Genomic DNA, 23,710 nt, shown 5'->3' on the forward strand with positions numbered 1-23,710 from the left:
TCTTTTGGTCTCTCTACCAAGAACGATGATTGTGATTTACCGTCTATGTACAGGATTCCTAAACTCCACAAGAATCCATACAAACCACGTTTCATAGCTGGATCTGCAAAATGTACCACCAAACCTCTTTCAAAACTTTTAACTTCTATCCTCACAACTGTCAAAGAGGGTCTGAAGTCCTACCACAATACTTGTTACTCCCGTAGTGTTATTAATTAAATGTGGATCCTGAAAAATTCGAAAGATCTTTTGGAGACATTCAGTTCAAGACTAACATCTGAATATAATAGCATTAAAACCTATGATTTTTCAACACTGTATACTTCTATTCCCCATACTCAGTTAAAAGCCCGACTTAAAAACATTATACATCGTTGTTTTTCCAAAAAAGATGGTGCACCTAGATACAAATATATAGTTCTTGGTAGAGATTCCCCATACTTTGTAAGAAATAATTCCAAATCATCTTCCAAATATACAGAGGAAGATGTTTACAAAATGCTGGAATTTTTAATCGACAACATATTTGTCCAGTGTGGTGGACGTGTTTTCAACAAACGGTCTGCATTCCAATGGGTACAAGTTGTGCTCCTTTACTTGCTGACCTATTCCTTCACTCTTATGAGGCTGACTTTATAGCTGATCTGATAAGAAAGAAAGAATATCGTTTGGCTAGATCCTTCAATATCAGTTTCTGCTATATAAATGACGTATTATCTTTAAACAATCCTAATTTCGGAGATTTGATACATCGCATCTACCCAAAAGAACTTGAGATAAAGGATACTACAGACACTGTGAAGTCAGTCTCATATCTTGACCTACACTTAGAAATCAATGGTTAAGGAAAACTATTGACCAAACTTTACGACAAACGTGATGACTTTTTATTCAGATTTGTTAACTTTCCTTTCATCTGTGGCAACATCCCTTCAGCACCTGCGTATGGAGTGTTCATATCACAACTCATACGTTATACCAGAGCTTGCCGAAACTACACAGACTTTTTGTATCGCGCTAGAACTCTAACAAATAGGCTTCTGGAACAGGGTTATGACGCTACAAGATTGAAGTCATCACTACATTAGTTTTATGGTCGTCATCATGAACTCGTGAATCGTTATGGTGTATCCATCTGCACCATGAAATTTATTCAACGGGTCATAGTTTTCCTTTCCTCGTTTGTCTACTCCGGACTTGACTTTTTATGAGCAACTCGGCTGGTGTTTCTAGAAAAGCAGAGGACGCTTACCCTACTGGTGCACCTGGTCCATGCTCCCAGTTTTTAGTGGAGTCCGAGTTGCTCATTTACTTTTGTTACTTTGTATGTATGATTTTAGTTACTTTGTGTTCGTTGTTGTGTATGTCTGTTTTCTATGTCTGGTCTTTGTCCCTGGATTACATTCTTTTGATTACCGCTATAACCTTGGTTCCCTTGATTACTCTTGCAATAAAAGGGGGGGTGCCAAACCCCTCTATCCCTCTTATGGATCTGCCACAGGAATGATACAATATAGTCATGTACGTATATCATTATAGACACATTATAGAACGAACTAAATACAGGTTTATGGATAAAGCAAACAATGAAAAAAAAATAAACGCAAATCGATTTCATTACAGTTGTGGGGCTAGAAATATTGAAAAAAGGGCTTCCGACTAGTATTACCGGCCCAGAAATCACCGGACAACCCACCCCCACCAAACTACAATTTATGAGGCGGGCGTGTCATGTACTATGTCACAGCTGTTAATTATTTCCAGTGCCAGACTTGCAAACTGTATTCAGCAAAATTTGTTTTATCGGTGAAAAGGGGGCAGACCTCTTTTATTCTGCCGCCATATTACTAATTCTGTAATTATACTACATGCTACAAACCGTTGATGACTATCCGACAACCACTTGCTAGCTTAATTCACAGGAAATTAGATATTCCATTCTATGTCTATCTTTCAACACATTGAGATTTGATTAAATAAATTCACAAAACAGCGTTCTCTCATGATCTTTAGAAATTCTACAATATGTCATCTTTATTGCAGCTCATTTTCGTTTTTTAAAAACGTTGTTAACGTACAAGCACTGGTTCCAGAAATTTAAAAAATGTGTGTGCTTGTGGGGGGTGTAATGGGTTTAGAGGGAGATGATATAATGACATCATTGCTCATTTCCGTCAAAATTTTTCAAAATTGTCCACCAGGGGGAAGGGTCAGGGTTTCTGGTCCTACTCTGCATACATTTGACGTGGGATACATGTTTTCATAGTATTGACAATCTATTATTAGCATGTCAATCCTGATAAATCCCTATTTGCCGAATTGTTTTAGTATTCATTGTCATGTTAATGTAAAAGTACAAACCTTCTATACTTAGAATTATTTAAAGGAGCTCATAATCTTAGAAATACAGAAAAATTCTTTTCAACATGATGCAGTCGTTGTTTTTTACAAGTCTGATAAGTGTATAACCCCTTTACGTAACTTGTGTGAATTATGGAAGCGTACGTGTAACATGACACCTTTGATATATCTTTTGTAGTAAAATTGGCGATAAATTAAAGTTTCAACCTGAAACCGCCTTATTCTACCGCTGACAACCCATGCTTTGCTAATTTTAGGGGGCGCACGCCCGCCACGCCCCGCCTGAATCCGCCCCTGGTACGTGTAGATTGAAGTAAATTTTCCATTTAACATGATAGTAATACAAATGTATTCGGAAGGCAGTTCAAATTATTTTATATCGGCCACAAGTTGATCTCTTGGAAATATCATAAACTGATGTGAAAAAAAAGCTATATCACATGATTTTGTTTTGTTTTTTTTTGTTTTGTTTTGTTGTTTTGTTTTGTTATTTTTTTTCATTCAACTACAGGTTCATATAAAATAGTGCATATAAAGAAAGCAGGTGATAAATTGAAATTTTTATTAGCAACTTAAAATTTTAAGAAAGTCGAATTTATTTAGATATATCAATATGAATTATATTTAAGTCTAGAAAAGTAATGGGATTAGTCAAAATATAGCATAGTTACATTTTATTGTAAAAAAAAATATTTCCCGCCATTTTTGTCTACCAAACGATCACTCTACATCCACTCCTTATATTTGTTGGGTCTCCATTTGCTAATACGGCATGCATAATGATTTAAGGATAGTATTAAGAAACTTGATTAAATATGGATATACAAATGTATCAATCATTGCATTACTTTGGTGAATCACAGTGAATCCCACTGTTACATGTAAATATACAGTCCGGCTATTGTAGGGTTTATATTCTAGACATGTAATTGACATTGGAATCAAGTCCCTGTGTGTGAACCTGTGTTTTTTTTTAAAAAAGCTTTTAACCCAGCTGAATTTGCGTCATTTCGACTTTTTTAATTTTTGAAAATGAAGATGTATGTACACATGCATATGAACACAAAAAAAACACACTACATAATGTCATTTAAAACATTCACCCCTGTAAACGTTACAGGACACAAACATATCTGCCCCCTATTAAGCTATTAATATATGAATGTTGTAATTTATTTTATCACTTTTGACAGCTTAAAATCCCATTTAGCAAGAACGCAAAATCGCACTATCGAATTAAATTCAAAATAATCTTATAAAAAAAAACATTTTTCATCCCAACATCAATTAATCTCGTGGAAAAGATCTTGACGCCAAAATTAATGTCAGACTCAGTAAAATATCATTTCATAAAGCTTATAAACTCAGGTAATGATTATGAAAGCGTGTTTCTCCGAAATTAAACTGTTATGCAGAGTTAGCATCAAAGAGTGAAACTCCGTAGTTATTGTACAATACGTATAACTGTATTTTCACAAAACAAAGTTGATATACAATGAAATCAGTCTAATATGTTAAACACCATTTAAACTGTAAAATGTTTTCTGTTTAGACAGTAGTCGGTTTATTTAGGTGAAAGAAAATTTTAACTTACATATAGGGACCGAACAATACAGAGGGTCTTATAGACTACGTATATATACATGTGTAGTTAAACCTCAAGGATTATTTCATACGCTGGTCATTATTTTTCTTCGTGACGTTATTTATATCTTTTTGCTCTATATTGAAGAAGTGACATAGTTCTGTTTCTGTGGATGATATCAATTTTGTTGTCGGGCCTTTCAGAGCTTACTTGCATATACAGCATTTCAGATTTTTTATATTTGTTGCGACGAGACAATTATTTGAAGGACGCGTACATGCATGTATGCATTTGTACATTAGTGAGGCAAGCTGTAAAATGCCAAATATGCCTACTCAAACGCGGAAAAAAAGGGAAAACTGGTTTTATAAACAAGATCACGTTCTTTCATTGAGTACGGCAAGGAATCGAGACTCTCTAACGATAACATTTTTTACTTTATCTGCACGGCAGTTTGCGCTCTATCTCCTCCTCATGGACAAAAAAGGCACGCTAACGACGACTATGAACCTCCTGCTCGACAGATTTGCCTAGCACCAAGATTAACGCCCCGGTTTTTGTTGTTGATAAAAATCTTTCATTACTTTTGTACATTTAATTTGTTAAATTTATTATAGCATAAACTGTAAAATTCCTCAATCCTCAGAAGATCTGAGTAAGTGAAAGAAAATAAACACTTTGCCAAAAACTTTAGATTTTATCTCTAACAACGAACTAGCCGTGACCCCTGAACTTTCTCAACAGTAAATTGCGGTTTTTGTCTACTTTAAACAACATTAAAGTCATTGTTTACATAAAAATTCCAGTTATATTTTCCTTATGTTGGGATGATATCATTATTATCAGTCAAATGTATTGCACGGGTCGCAGTATCTTTTACTAATTCCAACATTTTACGTGACGTCGGTGTTTACGGTCCGAGATCAAAGGCGGAGACTTTGTCGTGGTTATCACAACGGAAAAGTGATACTTCAAAATTGTTTATGGGTGAGAAAAAAATTGTATAGGGTGAAACAAATGTACTTTAAGTTTTGATAAATGTCATCAATGTCGCTGAAAGAACTTGATAGGAAAAACAGACAACACTATTCCCATTGTGGTATCCTCTAAAACATGGACTAACCTTATTAGCCTGGTCTTGTCTGGGTTCGACTTTTCCAAGCCTAAGTATTAGCCTGTCTGAATGTATCAGATAAAATGAATATGTCTTACTAGCAAACGAACAAGTAACAACAAATAGTTTTAAAAAGTGATATTTTTATATAGAATCGTGGTTGTGACTACTTATTTTTATCATATCACAATCCCAAAAATGTATCCAGGCAATGTTTCAGAATAGATCGCTTAACAAAAGAGTTATACTAACGACTGTAGATTCGTTTCGCTAGTCTGTCTGTCCGTCAATGTTCAATTTGTTGGTCAATAAAAAATTAAAAAGGTTTCTTTATGTAGTTGTGAATTTTGAATCATGCAGAATGGTTGCAGTTGAAACGCAAGTAAGCTGCAGATGTATGAGCAAAAAGCCAAGCATGTGCAAAATCGCTTATTGCATATTATAGTCTGGGATTATTACATAAAAATAAGTCTCACATGGGGCTATCATAACCGTATTGTTTATAAACAACAAAAGTCAGCATGGCGTGTACGCTTTTACAGCAATCAAATGAAGCTCGCGTTTATAGAAAATGAAAAAATAAAACTTTCGTATGCATTAAGAAGTCACAGGAGCAGCAAACTGTACTCAGACATAAGCACTCTTCAGACAATCAAATAAAACTCATGTTTATATTAATGAAGGATTAAAGCTTTCCTAGACATTTGGAAGTCATAAAGGCAAAAGATTTATTGGTACTTGAACTGAAGATTTATTTATTTGCAGCTTCAACAAGCGCCATAGCTCCTGGTATTAGCACGATCGCCGTAAGTATGAATCAGGACATATACATTGTAGCTATCGTCCATGTTTCAAGGCGGACCAGGACATTGTAGCTATCTTTTAAAGTCCATGTTTCAAGGAGGACCAGGACATTTAGCTATCTTTTAAAGTCCATGTTTCAAGGCGGACCAGAGCATTTAGCTATCTTTTAAAGTCCATGTTTCAAGGCGGACCTTTAGTCAAAAATAAAGTAAGCATTACCGGTGCACCTTCTCCACGCTTCCAGTTTTTAGTGGAGTTGCTCATTTACTTTTGTTACTTTGTATTTTTTATGTTCTTTGTAATGTGTGTCCATTTTCATTGGGCTGGTCTTTATCCTTGGGTAACATTCTTTTGATATCCGCTAGAATATTGATTCCGTTGATAATTACTCTTTGTAAAGGAAACGGTAATGAGGCATTGAAGTTGTTATGATCGCTTGAAAATTCAGCTAAAAAAACACATGTACGGAAAAATGTGAAACACATACATTTCATTTAAGAGAAAAAACTTCAACCCTATAGCAATATATTATTGCTAAAATAAAATTAAACATAATTGAACAAGGTTTGAACTGAACGCTAGACTGAAGCTCGCGAACAATTGCCAGCGAACAATTGCTAGCAGGCAATTATATTGACGTATCTGATAACCAAAATATCGAAGTAAATCATAACGTACCATCGAATTTTAGGTTATTTGTCTCAACAATCAACGATTCCGAACTGAACATGGATTTCAACGATATCTAATAAATCATAAACCATATCATATTCAGTATACTCAGTACCATAATGGAGTAAAAATGATTAGGTAGAATGTAAACAAATAATTTTGATGTATACGAGTCTTTGTTTTTTTTATGGTTTAAGGCTTGCTCCCTTCTTCAACCTCACAAAAATGCAAGCTATAAAATGGACCATTGTTAACGGGATGTGTAACGATACGCCTACTGCATGACTGCAACAATTTTACATAAATTTTGACACCTTTGCACCTGGAATGAAATGGAAACCTATCATTTTCTGTAAAAAATGTGAACAGATAAGAAAAAAGACTGAACGATCTGTTTGATACCCATTTCACGCTTACTATGAAACAAGCGATTTAACGAAATGGGAAGCTTACATTGATATAGTGAAACCAGTCTTAACCAAACACCAGTACGACTTAAAAATTCGTTCGCTTTAGACAGGTGTCCTGTTTACCAAGGTTCAATATTCATATTCCCGACTTTGACTACGTTTTTTTTGTAATGTTAAACAAGCAATCCGATAGACTGGTTTTCTGTCAGATTAGAGCAATGGACAGCAGTAGACTCCAAATCAAAATATTTTATTTGTTAGAGCCCCGGGTAGGACTTTGATACTTATAAATTACTTGTTTGAAATCATTTAGATACTTACCGAATTGCAAACTGTTTAAAGTTTAAAAGAAAAACATTAACTGTTCTTCCATGCCCGAATGAGACCCCAACTATGCTGTGTTAGTAGGTAACGTTCCTTTGAAAAACTTGCTAAAGTGGCTTGGACTCCAAAATCATAAAAAAAAGGACAATTAATCAAATAGTTTGGGAAATTAAAAGAAATTCTGGTTTAGCGAGGTTTTCAGATTATTTAGAGTACGGTTTAGAAAGGTTCTCGGATTATTCATGCGGGGAACGGGTTGACTAGTAGTTTTTCTTACCTATCACCTACCTCATCGGTATTCTAACCTTGAAACCAAGCTTAACATTTGCGTCATTACACATTATGGTAATAGTGTGACATTGTGTTGTTAATAAAAGAAAGACAAACAAATTGAGTTTTAATAAATAAATAAGCAATTATGTACATAAATCTTCAGTAAAAACCTTTGCAACAACCCTCAGGATGCTCACGTTTACAGTATTAATCTACTACAGGCACATGTACATGTAGACGTACAAAAATATGTACTTAATATATTAAATACACAACTCTGTGTAATCGCGCTTTTGCGTTCTCATCCTATTCGCATTATACACGTACAAAAAAGTAACAGTAAACTGACATCTGTATAAGTTCTTGTCCGACATTATTCGCGTACAAATGTAAACGGAAGTCTGTGGTTGAGTATGCAGAGTTGTACATTTCACATGAAAATATCATAGCAACCCGTATTCAATGAATATAAAGTCATGAGTATTGTCAACATAGCTTCCGGTAGCAGGATCAGCTGATATTGTTCATAAAGTGTATTTAAAATCAGATCTTAGACAAAATAATGAGCAAAAATATCACTTAGTGAAAAAAATGTCCAATTATTCTAGCCCACTGGGGCTAAGACGCTAAGATCTTGTCGAAAGACAAGGAAGAAAGTCAATGCTTCCTACCTCCGTCTTGAAATGTTTGATTGTAGACATGCTTTCATCTGGTGCATAAATCGGTTTCCGGAATCCTCTAGTTTTTTGTATATATATGTCCTCTTCCGGGCTCCTCTTGACTTCTGAATGTCTTTTGAGACGATGAACATTGCAAAAATTCCTAGCTAAAAATTAACATCATGAATAGTGTGACGACAACTGATAGAGGTAGACTGTGTTAGCAAAGAAACTAGACATATTCGACAACCAGCTTAGATGATGGTAAAATCGGAACGTTTTGTCAGCAACATAGTACTCCTTGATTTTCCTCATTTCCGATAAGTCCACGAAGCCAACTTTATAGGCAGTTCCGGAATCTTTTTCAAGACCAAATCTTTTCGAAGTGTACTCGACTATTTTGTCACTGAGGTAGTATGCGTTGATAACAGCAGATAGAAAAGCAATTCCTAAGGATATAATCTGAAATTGAAAGGAGGTTACATTGAACTTTTGCGTTACATAATACCCACTTCTAATATCTATTCTAATAAAAAAAAAACTGTATTTAACTGGAACTTCGGTTTCTTAAAGAAGAGAAATCTTTAATTATTCTAATCAAACGTCTCTATAGACGCAAACGAATTACAAATGATTAAAAAAAATATATTTCCAAAGGTAAATGCAATCAATTTTCAGGTCACCGCCCATTTAGTCACGAAATAAGATAGAGTTATCCCTCTTTGTTCGTTTTCGTGTGAACATCAAGACCTACTCCGGTGACGTTATATCAACTTTTGTCAGATTTGGAATTGACTTGGATCGGATTAGTTGTTCGGTAATAAAGTTGTTACCCTTATTTTGTATATGATTTAATTCCAACTTATTCGATTGATAAATGATTGTAAAAGATACTTACCTCACATGTTCCGATAGAGCTTGAGATATTGAGTTGTATGTATGTCGCCAGTGTCATCGTGGACATCACTAAAGACAAACCAAAGTAAAGAGGGAATAGAACTTTCTGCCCTTCACCGAACCAGAACCTTGGCAAGGTCATAAACATCGCCATTCCTAAAAATGATAGAACAAATATAGATGCTGCATATGAAACTAAAAAAAATATCAATTAAAAGTCTGTAGCAAGCTAAAAATCGTAGAGATTTTATAGTAGAAAAGAATATAATTAATAATAATCATTTTATTTAAACTCAGGGTTGAAACTTCTATATTAACACTTCACTTTTGTCAGAGGAGAGTAGTAACCAACCTAGAGTTCCATGTATCCATTTTTCAAATTGTCGCATAAATTAAAAATAAATATTAGAAAAAAAAATAAGTTAAATTTAAAAAAAAAATGGAGAAAGAAAGATTTCCAAAGAAAGGGGAAAACAAACAATTCCAATCATTAGTCAACAGAAAATGAGGTTCGTGTGAATCTGAAAAATGATTAAAAAAACGTCGAGTTTACCTGCTATAAACGTCATCCAAAATTGAGATCCATAGTGGATAGCAAAGCTCAAGAAGTGCCAGAACTTCCACTTGGGTTCAAATGTATCCCTCAATGGGAAAAGTATCCAGCATATCTCCAACACGGCTAACGACGTGGATATAAATTTTACCGCTTGAATTCTGAAAAGATAAAAGTTAAAATTAAATAATTTTTGCGCATTTCGTTAATTTACGAATTAAGAAGTCGAGTCATCATTACTCAGCTAATGCGGCATGTACAACCAAAAGTGTACGCATGACGAAAGGTTTGTTTATTTATTTGTTTGTTTGTTTGTTTGTTTCTTTGAACTTGTTAATATATTTACAAGTTCGTGAAGCAATTATTAAGTTAATTATATAATTTTAGTATAAAAGGATGAAAACAGAATAATTTAAATATTATATAACCATAAATGTATTCGTAAAATGTTAATGAGTGCAATTTTTCTCAAATAAAAGTTGGATTAATGGTACACTAGTGTAACACCTGACGTGTATTTCATTGTTAATAATTAATATGTTGAATTGTGAAAAATGTCAAAGGTAGAAAAAAAGTTCAGTCATAAATCCGATACTTATATTTTATGTAGTGATTAGGCGGATATTCACCCCTAATTTGCATTCCATTATCAAGTATGTATACAAGTAATTGGTAGTGAATTTGGAACCCAATACAGGAAAGGGTGGTCTTGATTTGTAAATTAATTAATTGGTTGACCCCTGTACACGTAATATGCCATTGATGTGTGCCTTTTTCCCTATTGGCAAATGAAGGGCACCAGGAAAATAATTTTGCATGTACATCCAAAACATGTTAATGCAATGTTTGGGTTTCCGTTTTAATCTTGTAGCCCCAGTACCTTGATAGTCACATATCAAAATAAGGAAAGAACTGTACTATACACTTAAAAACTCAGTGCCTTCTATGTTTAATCGATGTGCAATATATGAAAGACGAACGGACGGATGGTCAGTTAGTGAGTGTACTTCATAATATGTATGTATACACATCATGACATGCAATTATGTACCCCCCCCCCAAAAAAAAAAAAAAAAATGGACAAGAGAAAGTAAATAATGAATAAAGTAATAAAGGCAATATAAAAACTAAATATTAATCAATCAATGAATCAAATTATATCCCTGCCAAAACAAAAAGAAGAAAATTAACATGAAAATATAAGAAAAATGAAGTCAAAATGCTTACCTCATTTGAAACTTTCCAACTCGAATGGTTAAATGCATAATGATGATGTACCCGGTTAAAATTAATCCAAGCACTGTCTCAATTCAATTATTAATATCTAATATTAATACAATAATTGTTGCGGCTTTCCTCAAGTGTCCCAGTAACCTTCTTGTTCAGATATAATTTCTGATACGATTACCCATTTAATATATACTATATCTCTCGTGACGGTCTGCACGTAATAAAAGGCGACGTTCAATTCCGATCAATTTACCTACAAGTGGCTTTCGCAATGCGAGTGCTTTGACTTATAAGGTGTGATGACGGGATTGTTCTAGCCTTTTCGGTATTACGATAATGGTAATTCTTTTGTTTACAAGGGAACTTGGTATATTTGTTAAAAAAATGGCTTCGTCATTGATAACAGTTTATCATATCTATATATGATAAGGTGTCATTTACATAATTGTCAATGTCATTAGGTTAGTACGTTTGTAGTAATAAATTAAAAGCTTGTTATCGGAATCTGATAAGTGAGCTGACGGCTATTGGTTCCCTGTGTTTTAGCACATATACAGGGGTCTCCATAAAGTTCAAACCAATTAAATCATTTTTGATCATTGATATGATATTTGTAGACTTAACACCATTACTAAATTGGTAACATTATCGAGAACGGCCGCCTTAAATTAGCACTAATGTGACTTAGTATCCGACCCATATCGCGATGATATGAGGACAATGCCATGCTTAAAGGAAGTGAGATTTTGGAATATATTGAAATCAGGTAGAATTAATGTTAGAAAGTGAAGCCTTAATAAGAAGCGAGATGTTAGAAATGATGACGTCAGAGGAACTGTCAACCTTTACCGACCGAAAGATAGGGAAGCAATTGCGGAAGCCGAAGTTATCTTAAAGTCCCATCCTTATCAATTTATTCGTTTTGAAATAAACGTCTTCAATTAGAACAAGTGTGGTGCAAACGAATTTTGAATTGTGTTATTTCAAAGGATGGAAAAAGGAACCAAAATAAAGGAAGGACGCGTAAACTGACCAAAAAGGGGGCGCTTATCTTCACAATTCAGTGACTTTTTTATTAAAATAACATTTTCCCCAAAAAAGGGGAGGTAGCATCAGGCCTTGATTCATCTTTGGTTTTCAATGAGTCTCGAATAAGTGTCTTTATTTTATTTTTTATTATTATTATTATTTTTTTTTGGGGGGGGGGGTACTTTTTTATTTTTTGTTTTTCGTTCTTGTTTTGATTCATTTGTTTTGTACTAAGTTAGAGACCTAGATTAATCCTACGAGGATGAATGACCCGGCCAGCGAAAGCTATATTGTATATAGCCTACCTGGTCGAGTGGTCTAGGACGCTGGACTTCGTGCAAGCGGTGTTGCCATAGATGTCACAGCGGTACGAGTTCGAGTCCCGCGGAGGAAACGACCAAAAAAAAAAATTTTTGCTTGAAATCTGGATATTCACACGTCCTAACCTGAAAACTTGGATCCGTCCCTGTTATGTTTTGAAATCAAGAAGGAGATGGGGAAGGGGCAAAACTATAATTTTTCGTTGCAAGTTTTTAAATCCCAACTTATGCAACTTTACCCAGAAAATCAGTGCTTTTGTGTGACTCTTGTATATAGAGAGCATATAGAGTTGAGAAGTTTAAAGCTATAGGAAAATACAACACTCGACCAACTATTCCAATGGAGCGGGAAAGTCTTGCGGTAAGAACCCCTTATGCATGGAAATTCTGTCAAATTTACCACTAAAAAGCCTCACTCCGTTTTTAGACACCAACCTCTTTATACGCCTGTTTCCATATGTCAACCAACCTCTCCAAAAATATTTTTTTTATTTACACACTCCTATAAGTTGCCACTGAAATACATCTATCAAACACATTTATGTGGTTAGTTTTCCTTATTAAGTGTTTTCGTTGACCTTGCCAATGTACTTGAAGTTCCAACTTCCTTTATTGCTTTTATATGTCACCATTCTTTTAATTTACTTCTCTTTTTTGTCACTTACGTAATATAACATTTCCTTTTTAGTTTACCAATGGTATATGTGCATTTAAAAATAGATCAAAGCGTTTTTGGTCTTAGTGACGTAAGTACATGTTTTACAAGTAATTTAATCAAAATAGTCAAGAAATTTTGGCCCTCCAAATGACGATAGCCGTACACAGTTTGTTTGTTTGTTGGGGTTTAACGTCCGAGCAGCAATATTTCAGCTATATTCAGACAATGAACATGAAATGGATGATAAAATGAACATAAAATAAAAAAAAAAAAGGATGGGTCACAAGGATAATAGGGTCGACAAATTTTGATTGCCACTGGAAAAAGGGGGATGGGTAAGGTCGGGCAATTTAGCCTCCTGTGGCGGAGCGCAAAGGTTCCTACTCCTATCGAATACCACAGCAGGGTTCTTTAACGTGAGAAGAACGTGGCATCTTTCCCAACACGGTGCACCACTATGGTTTGCGGTCAGGTTTTCCGTATTATAGCCTGACAACCCCAGCATGTAACACGCCAGGGGTACACCATTCCACCACCTGGGACACACATCCCAGTTGCTTTGTGGTCAGAGCGCCTAGCCTCCGGCTAGGTTTCTGAGCACTATTTAGTCGCCTTTTACGACAAGCTTAGCGCTGCTGCAGGCCTATTCTTTTAACACCCGGACCTGCACGGGGCGCCGTACACAGGATTTTAGTGCTAACTGCGTGAGTCTTAGCGGAAATGCCACTTCGTTGATACGTGTATACAGGAGTTGAAAGAAAATGAAGAAACAAAATAAAACAAAACAAAAAACACAGGAACAGCTGAAATAATTAAACATCACAATTAGTGGCGGATCAAAAAAAAATTCCAAAAATGAAGGGAGCGGGGCTAAATTGATTTCCATTTTTTCTCTATATGTTAAATAGAAATTTTTGGGGATAACGGGAGCAACTCCCGCCCCAACTGGATCCTCCTATGAAAACACGGCAAACAACCTTTGTGTAAGAGTAATCAAGGGAACCAAGGTTATAGCAGTAACCAAAAGAATGTAATCCGGGGACAAAGACCAGACATGGAAAACAAACATAGTTTATAATAATCATTTTATTTAAATTCAGGGTAGAAACTTTTATATTAACAGTTATATCAGGGGTGAGTAGTAACCGACCTATAGTTTCATGTATCTATTTTTTCAAATTGTTGCATAAGTAATCAAGGGAACCAAGGTTATAGCGGTAATCAAAAGAATGTAATCCAGAGACAAAGACCAGACATGGATAACAGACATACACAACAAAGAACACAAAGTAACTAAAATCATACATACAAAGTAACAAAAGCAAATGCGTAACTCGGACTCCACTAAAAACTGGGAGCATGGACCAGATGCACCGGTAGGATAAGCGTCATTTGCTTTTCTAGATAGACCCGCCGAGTTGCTCATAAAAAATGTCAAGACCACGGAAGACGAAAGAGGAAAGGAAAACTATGACACGTTGAACAAATCAGTTTTCATGGCGCAGATGGATATACCGTAACGATCCACGAATTCATGATGACAACCATAAAACTTCTGTAATGATTACTTCAACCTTGTAGCAACATAACCCTGTTCCTGAAGCCTATGTGTTAGAATTCTAGCGCGATACAAAAAGTCTGCGTTTTTTCGGCAAGCTCTGGCATAACGTATGAGTTGTGATATGAATTATGCCTTAAGTCCTTAACTTTAGGTTAATATACTTTGCTAACGTGGCATTTATGTGGTACTATAATTAGTCTTCTCGGACTGCGTTCCAACCGCAGACTTCTCCAAGCTTGCGTAACGTGTCCTCTATGTTTTATCCTTGTCTATGAAATTAATCTGACTTATGATTATGTACTTAGGCATTTTGGAAAACATGGTAAAAATTCAATAAACATATACAGTATATGATGCATGGTTGCATACGCATATCTAAATACACAAAAGATGAAGATCCGCATCGATATGCAGGTTGAGGACTTGAGACATAATTCACAAAGGTTGTTTGCTGTTGAAAAAGTACAGCAGCATAGTTCTAAAACGATTAGTCTGTAACGGGAGTCTTCTGTATGTGCAAGTTTCTCAGTAAAAATGGCCAGTTAACACTTTGAAATCTGACTAAGAAAACAGCAATACCAATCTAACCATATAAGTAGTGTGTTATTCTTTTAATAAATGATGGAAAATGTTCGAACATTCACTAATATTTCGCTTTTCTAGATTTTACGTGTCTATATCAAGTACTTATATTCAGACTAAATAACCTTATTAAGACACCCTGTTGTGTGGTACGTTCGTGCACTGGGCTCTGTAACTGTAACACTGTCTAAATCAAAAAACTCCATTAGAAACACATTGTTTATTTGACCAAGTACAGAGCCTTTGCTATAAAACAATGGTGCATATCGCTTGTAAATGCATAACGCTTAATAACTTCAAAATTAACCGGTAATGCAACTGCAAGTGACTGACTAACACCTTAAACGTTTGTTCACTGCGCCATAATTGTAGCTCGACAGAAAACCAGAAATATAAATAATTTCATAAATTAGCGTATAAAGCAGCCGAAAGGTCCGAATTAATCTAAACCAAATTATTCTCTCGGAATGTTACAATCCTATGAGAAAACGGCATAACCGTAGATAAGTTAAGAGGAAAGAGCGTGCAGACTGTAACAGTCTTACAGCGTAGAGACGGTGTGCTACACACCTGAATGGCTATCTACAGAAGAAGCGATCAACCGCGCCGATGAACTCGCTAAAATACTAAATACCTAATGAATTGACCAATCATTTCGACGATTGTTACTCATGTGTTATTAACTCAATCTCATTTTCAAACACATTAAGCATATTTAAATTACAGAGCCTCAACAGTTAACGGTAAAACACCGAGCTCAGCTTACTACTATTTATATCCATAACGAAATCATATGATAATCACGTGATAATAGCAAAACCATGTGTACATGTAAACAGAATAAGGTCACTTCCATTACAAGTCATTATCTATCATGTTTAACTTCAGCTCATACCAGGGAATTATAATAAACCAGAACAATTCTTAAACTAGATCAATTCTATAATTATAGAAGACGAAGTCCTCAGAAAGGTTATAAACACGAATATATCCTTGGAGGTGTAAAATGACTTACTCTGTTACTTTCTATAGTAAAACCAGTCACTTTATAGGTCCATAACTATTTTATCGTTAATTATAGCCTATTTTCGATATGACAGGACATAATATTCAGTGGAACTTTTCGGGATTTACGATTTAGTGCAGACAAATTGACCGAGAGAAACTAAATTGAATGTAGAGTAAGCTAAGTTCGTATCGGAACATAATTATGGACAACTCGATCCATAGACAAGTCGTCCCAAGTCTACAAGAACTCGAATTAAGGCCTCAGACTTAAAACTTCGTCCTTCTACGGGTTGAACCTGCATCCTTATGTTACAATTAGTTCTTATTCCATCGGGGGATCATATATAGATACGTTTTCTTTTGTAATATAATATAATATAATATAATATAATATAATATAATATAATATAATATAATATACTTGCTGCAGATAAATCCAGAACACATCAAAATGGCTGTAGAATATTTCAGAACTAAGTTTTACTCTTAATTTCAGACAAGTAGAATAAAGACTTAGTATTTTATACACATCCCTTTCAGTCCAGATTTGTCTTCATTAAGGCGCCATATAGATTTTCTCTCATTTGACGAATAAAGAAATCTGCTCACTTTTTTAAACTGTGTTTTTCTGTTGCTGTTTTTTTAATCATAAAATATTTTTTTTATACTTTCTTTATGCAATTTCTGTTGCTTTTTGTAATAAACCCTTCCATTTTTATACGACGGCCAAAAATTGTTTGGTCATATAATGGTATCACCGATCATTTTGAAGTTTTGAAACATTGTTTCTAGGGAAATGGCGAAGAGTCATATTGTGTTTGTTTTTTTCCTCACCCCTTTTGGAAATAAGGTGCTAACAGAGGGATAATGGATGTCATCATTAGAATTGATAGGAAAAGCGTATATTATTAATCCGATTTTTAGCGTCAGAAGTCAGTTTGTTCCATTTTAAATTCTCTTTTAAACCATCTCATAGGATAGGCTTATCTTTAATAACCCTGTTGTAAATAAAGGGGTACAAAACTGGGCCACGCAGAAAAAAAATCAACTATTTTAGCTCATCTGGCAACAGGCGACATGAACTATTGCCGTCACTTGGCGTCCATCGTTGTCGTCGTTAACAATTTTTCAACCATTTTCTCTGAAACTACTGAATGAATTTGGATGGAAGTTAGCATGATTGTTGTATCCTGCACAAAATGACCGTCTCGATTTTTGATTCGTCGAAAAACATGGCCGCCGTTACTAAATATAGATCATATGGGTCAGACAGCAGTTTGTTCTCATATATATCCAAAACCGTTTGGTTTAATCAAATTCTGACCGTGGGTAAATGTGTTTATCATAATGAGATCTATCTATGGACAAATTTTGGTGAAAATCTGTTGACCCCTGTTGGGGTTAATGCCCTATTTGAACGGTTTTATTATTTTTTTGCTGTTTTTGCTGTTTTTGCTTTCAAATATCTCCTCAGAAAGTTAGTATGGTTGTTGAGGATATCCTGCTCAAAATGACCGTTTGGATTTTTTATCTGTCGAAAAACATGGTCGTTGTTCCTAAAAATAGAACACAGGGGGTCAAAATGCTTTTTTTTTGCTATTTTTCTAAACTATAGAAGAAAAATGAAGATAAAAGCCACTCATAAGATAAACATGATATTCTGATTTTTTTAAGGTGGCCATTTTCAAAATGGCTTCTATTTTGCGACCATTTTCGCCATGCGCTTGCTCGGATTCCAGTGATTTCTGGTTTCTTCTGGAAATATTGTGATTCAAGTTGACCGGTGATGACGAAAGTTTGTTCTGGTCGGTCGGCCATTTTTCCGCTGATTTAAATACTTTGATTTGCTTTGATTTCAACGATACTTGGTTTATGTAGTAAACATGGTCTCCTGAGTTGGAAGTTGATGATGAAAATGTTGTTTGACCATGGTTTAACTAAATTTTATGCTCTTTTTCAATAAATCTGTACTGGGCAAAAAACCCGGTGGATTATCAAGGCATAGGGGGACCCTTGCCAAAATCTAACATCGTGTGGAAATTTTCGGACGCCTCTACATTGTCTTCCTTGTATCAATTTGATCCGATGGAGCAGTGTAGTGAATAGAGTCGTCACATTCTGAGACGTTTGTATTGATTTGTTGTGACATGCATCATTATTTTGATACTCTATCCTACATAAGACATTCCTTGAGAAGTTTAGATTTCCCACACGCACGATACCTAAACGCACAATAAACGCTCACCAAACGCACGATAAACGAACGCTTCTATCGTGCGTTTAAACGAACGCTCCCACGAACGCACATTCACGTTTCCCATTGTAGCGTTCGTGCATTGTTTATCGTGCGTTTACACGTCGTTTTGCGTTCGTTTAAACTAAATAACGATGAACACTGGTATTTTTATATTATTTGCTATTATTAATTCATATATTTTCATTAATTCAATTTTCTATTTTCCCTTTCATCATTATTTGTTAATATTATTTTTTTTTCACATTCCGTCTATAGGATAGGAGCGTTCGTTTATCATGCGTTTGGTGAGCGTTTAGCGTGCGTTTAGGTATCGTGCATGCGGGAAACCTAAACGCCTCCAGGAGTGCATATATATAACTGAAAGTGTGTCAAAAGCTAATAATGTGTCCACGTGATCAGCGTTCGACATGCTGCCGCGTGCCATGCTGCTCTTTATAAGCTTTATAAGCTCTTTCCGCGAAGTTTTCCGCGGGTCCAAAAGGGGGCAGGGATTGGCACCCCCTTTTTATTGGAAAATTTGTCATTTTCATGTGCAAAATTGACAAGAAAGGTAAATAAAGGTTCTAGCACCCCTCTGTTTTCTGAAGACCCCGGCTGGCACCCATCCCTTTCAAAGTGTCTGGATCCGGCCTTAGATGTATGTAATATTTCATGTACAATTCTAAATAGAACAACAGCCCTTTTTCTTACATATCATTAAAAGTCTGTTATTTTTTTTTTACATTACATCATTTTCTATTCCGGAGTATAGACATCCCAATACATTATAATAACTCCCAATATCATTTTTCTTACAATTTCATCACCAATTAATACTTATTGTTGAACTATATAACTTGTATTCAAATAATCATTTTTTAACAGTATTTAAATGCAATAAGTTCAGTATATTTTTATATACTCGTCTGATTTCTCTATTTTCTTCAATTCAAAATCGGCATCCCAACAAACAATCCCCACTTCCCATACCCATCTCGAAACAAGCATGGGAAGGATAGAACGTGTCCCGTTTCAGCCAACCTTGCGTTCCACTTCTTGTCCTTATATTGTCGTGTATTTAATATAATTTACGATAGTTATTAAGAGGTATGTACATCAAAGCAAACTGTCAATATTAGAATCAATATAATGAGTTTGTTATACAACATCTACATACAGCTGTTTAATCTCTCTTTTCGTCACACCAAGTAAAATGAATGAAGGAACATGTAGATATGAAGGTTACTATTTTCCATCTGTCACGCAGTGATGACTATATAAATGTAGTACCTTTAAAGGACATCTGTTTAGTGCGAAGGTAACACAGTGCAATTTCTCAGCAGGACGCAGAGACCGAGGTCATTTCTCTAGAGGACGCATACCAATCTCCGAAACAGAGGTCACTGTTCTTTAGGGAGAACTGCAGTCTCTACAACAGAAGTCATTTCTCTAAAGGAACAATTATAATCTCCGAAACAAAGGTCGTTTCTCTAGAGGACACACACCTATAGATCTCTGACACAGAGTTTATTTCTCTGAATGGAGATCTGCAGTCTCCGAAACCGAAGACTATTAGTCATTCTCTGAAGGGAGAACAACCACTAGTTGCAGACTCTGCAGACTTTGAAAGGTGCAGAGGAGGTGGTTGCAGGCAGTTATTTGATCATTAATTTAGTTGCCCACACTGCAAACGACATAAATCCAAAAGTGGGTGGTTCAAACCCCCAGAGCCTCCTTTTGGTTCCAAAAAAGATCAATGATCTAACTTATTTACATATATTAAGGGAATTGTAATGTCAGCCCAAATGGAAGGTAAATTAAAAATGGACTTCAGAATTTCTTTTTAAGACAGTAAAGATAACACGAAAAGAAATCTTTCGTGTCAATGTAGTGTTAATTTTGAATTATTAAACAATTGCACGAACAATTCTGTGCACGAAATGAATTATATGTAGTCAACATGCATGAATAGATAATGCATTTGAAGATATAAACAATTAACACCTAAAGAATTAAATCTTGCATTGTTACCCCCCTCCCCCAACAAAGGATTGAAAAGATTGATAAATTGTGGTTTGACGTCCTATGAATTATATATATTCTGTGCAAACATTACTATCATCAATCGAACGTACTTCATGCATGTAGTCTATCATACTGAGTCTGATCATTAACAAATCAACATACAGGCTGCGGGTAAATATGTCACCTACTAAATATATTAACATTTGAGACTCGTAAATACAACGGTTAATACTTCAGCGACTGTAGGTGACAACATGGTGCTCCATTCACGGTCGCAGTGTCAGATCCGGGGAGTGGGGATGCGATGTCGAGTGTTGAACCCTCTTGAAAAATATTTGAGCAAAATTTGGACAAACTGTGTAAAAAAATAGACAGGGACTTATTTATTTACCCCACCCCCTTTATGTACAATAATTTTCAGATCTCTGAATCCGCTCCTGAGTCGATATTTTTCGGTTCTTGAATGTAAAGGTACGAAGTCATGTATATCAGGTAAATTTTCTCTCAGTTTACTTTCTATTTTAGGCTACAAATGTACAGTTCGCCACCCTAAAATAAAGTTGCAGTTCTGGGTTTTATTATAATAATTGCTGACGAGATGTTTCCCTGACGACTTTCAACTTCGAAGAGATTACATGTACATATGGTACATATTGTATGCACATGTAAATGTTAAGTAGTGTACTACGATTACCCATTTCCATGTATGTCAATACTAAGTCAATGGTGTACAACGCATGCTCATGAGAATCCGCAATGATATCAATGGTCAACCTGCATTGAAAAAGGTGAAGTCATTCTAATCGTACGTAGATAGTATCGATCAAACAAAGTACGTCATGTCGTTAAATCTTCTAGCTCTAGATATTCTCCAGAGATTATATGATAATGATTCTTAATCTGGTCTACGTCAGAACGATTTACATGTAAATCATGTCTACGGAGAACACGTTAATATTGTAATTCAGAGCCGCTTCGCATAATTATGGCCATTTCCTTTTGCATTTAGAAATATTTTAATATTTTGGTTGTACAAGTTAGTTTCGCTCGAAGTCAACATAAAACGATTTTGAGATTGCTAAGAGTAAAATGGACCTGCCAATATGCAACGAAAATCCTTTTGCAAGACATCTGTTTGTCCGTTTGTAGCTTTATCGAGACCATCCTAGCATCTTATAACCTTGGCATTTGACCCTTATTGAAGGTTTAACTACATGTATATGGAAGGTAGTTTTCACAAAATAAAGGTTACGCAGACAGCAAAATAACAGATAATTCTTTCGTCTGGTTTAGCGCATCATCAACGTCACCAAAGTCATGCTTGATTAAATCGTGCATCCTCATTTTTGAAGTGATTGATATATAGAATATTCTGATTTAGGCGGGATATTTGCTAGCGTGTGTCCTAAAAAATGACAAAGCGTTGGTTAAAACAGAACGAATCGTGTAGATTGGTTTTAGCGAAACATGTTTTAAGTAGCAGTCTTTGTAAGAATCATGCAAATTCTGTAATATGAGATACACCCTCCCCCCCCCCCCCAAAAAAAAAAAAAAAGGCTACACATTTTTATTTTTGTTATGAAGTTGCTTTATATGTCTATATATGAAATATTTCATTCCAGTCTGTCTGCTTTTAGGAGTTGTTAATTCACATTGAAAATCTAATAGATTCTATTGTATTTTAGTGTCATTTTCAGAGTTATCTCCCTTAATTTGAAATTCTAAAGTGCATTCTGTATAATTTTTATTTCTTATGAACATAAATTATATGAAAGGCCACATGTTAATTTCTGTTTACTATAACATTTTAAACAAAATGTTAAAAATAAAAATATGTAGGTTTTACAATCATGTTTCACATTTTGCATTCTTATCTGGAGCGTTAAATAACAACACATACGCGTACATACACTTACAAGCTTTTGTTTATTTGGACAAAGTACTAATGTAGAGCTTGCTCTCCAAAAATATTCACTTAGTAATTTGCGTTCAAATTTTACTAGCAGTCTTTATCAAAATGCATATCAAAAACCCCCCAAGTTCACTTTTATTTCTTGTTCAGAAACAGTTACTGATCACATAATCAGTCTTAGATTTTCATTCAGTTATTACACTTTCGAGAAAAAAAATTATATAAATTGTATATGAAATTGGCTCTTTACGAGGGTTATCTTTCTTGATTTGGTTGATTAAAAAGGGAAATGAATGTACAGTATGATTTTGTCAAAAGCGCAGATCTGAATACAGAAAGGACTATTGTTATGTGAAAATATAACATATGTAGACTGAAAGATCATTGTTTGTTTGGTGGGTTTTTCTACACCATGAATCACCTCTACCATGGGCAGAGTCTGAGATTTAGGTAGACTAGTACTTAAAAATGTTTGAACCACCTCTGATTACCAATACATGAATATCTATAAAAACTATCTAAGCATCAAAACAGACAAATACATAAACAAAATTGACAATAGTAAACAGAAAGATCTGCGTACACATTCAAGTAGACCCAACAGAAAAAAAAACAAAGAACACTGACTAAAGGCACAAAAAAACGACAGGAGGTGCTCAGGAAGGATGAGCATGTCCTGTAACGCCAACCACACCCGTCATATTTCAAGTGAGCTAAAATAGTTACTGTATATGTTAATGAGTGTGCTGTTATAACGGTTGTTCGCCTCCAACCATTTTAATCCTCCGGAGGAAGTGGGGTGTAGCCTGGGGTTTTCCTTGTAAGTAATGGGGAAAATATAGAGTTACAATGTAACTTTTTTATTTTCTCAAAGGTTGAATTCATTTCTCCAAAATTTTGGATCTTTTTTCTTTTCAGAACTCCTCCCAACCGGTAAAATGTGTTCCTTATATATCGAATTTCAGATCAGTTGGTGATGCTAACTCTTAACCTAAAGGTCACTCACTGATATTTGTTCATCTGAAACATAAACTAGAATAGAGTGTTTTATATCCCTGATTTCGCCCCCCTTTTGTACAATTTAGATATTGATGAACACATAAATGTACAGAGGAGTGGACCAACGAAGCCTACGTGCCGGGTGTATGCCTCATAAAAATGGGAAATAAAATTATTTTGCATGAAATCTTGATTTTCTTGATTTTCGCATATCCCCTCGAAAAAAAAACGAATGGTCTATTTACGCCCCACACCTCAAATCCTGGATCCGCCCCGTACTATAATTAATGTTTTTTTACTCCTACATCTATGGCAAGCCAAAGTGGACAAAAATCAATATTTTGTAATATTAGAAAATGAATTTTTAATATTACAAAATCATTTTTTAATATTAGAAAAGATTAGAAAAGAAAAAATTTAATATTAGAAATTCATTTTGTAATATTAAAAATTCATTTTATAATATACAAATTCCTGATTTAGTAATATTATAAAACA

At 34.9% G+C, this 23,710-nt stretch overlaps 1 protein-coding gene across 1 annotated transcript; it reads right to left on the bottom strand.

The window, feature by feature from the left end:
* Positions 1–7,654: 7,654 nt before the first annotated feature.
* Positions 7,655–11,139, bottom strand: LOC148597704 (transmembrane protein 205-like). Its single transcript, XM_088561633.1, has 4 exons — positions 10,880–11,139; positions 9,653–9,813; positions 9,101–9,255; positions 7,655–8,664 (listed from the first exon to the last, which is right to left on the bottom strand). Exons 1-4 carry the CDS (start codon positions 10,915–10,917, stop codon positions 8,383–8,385), a joined length of 636 nt encoding a protein of 211 aa, XP_088417759.1. The 5' UTR covers positions 10,918–11,139; the 3' UTR covers positions 7,655–8,382.
* Positions 11,140–23,710: the final 12,571 nt, after the last annotated feature.

Source organism: Perna viridis, chromosome 14 (genome assembly GCF_037379345.1).
Source record: "Perna viridis isolate PV_CMFRI_1.1 ecotype Kerala chromosome 14, ASM3737934v1, whole genome shotgun sequence".
NCBI lineage: Eukaryota > Metazoa > Mollusca > Bivalvia > Mytilida > Mytilidae > Perna > Perna viridis.

What these genes read in the sequence shown, in the direction of transcription:
- LOC148597704 (XM_088561633.1), bottom strand. Translation starts at nt 10,917, where the DNA reads ATGCATTTAACCATTCGAGTTGGAAAGTTTCAAATGAG. An exon ending in GTTGGAAAGTTTCAAATGAG is followed by an intron (nt 9,814 to 10,879) that starts GTAAGCATTTTG and finishes TTATCTTTTCAG; the next exon opens with AATTCAAGCGGTAAAATTTA. An exon ending in TTGGATGACGTTTATAGCAG is followed by an intron (nt 9,256 to 9,652) that starts GTAAACTCGACG and finishes TATCATTTTTAG; the next exon opens with GAATGGCGATGTTTATGACC.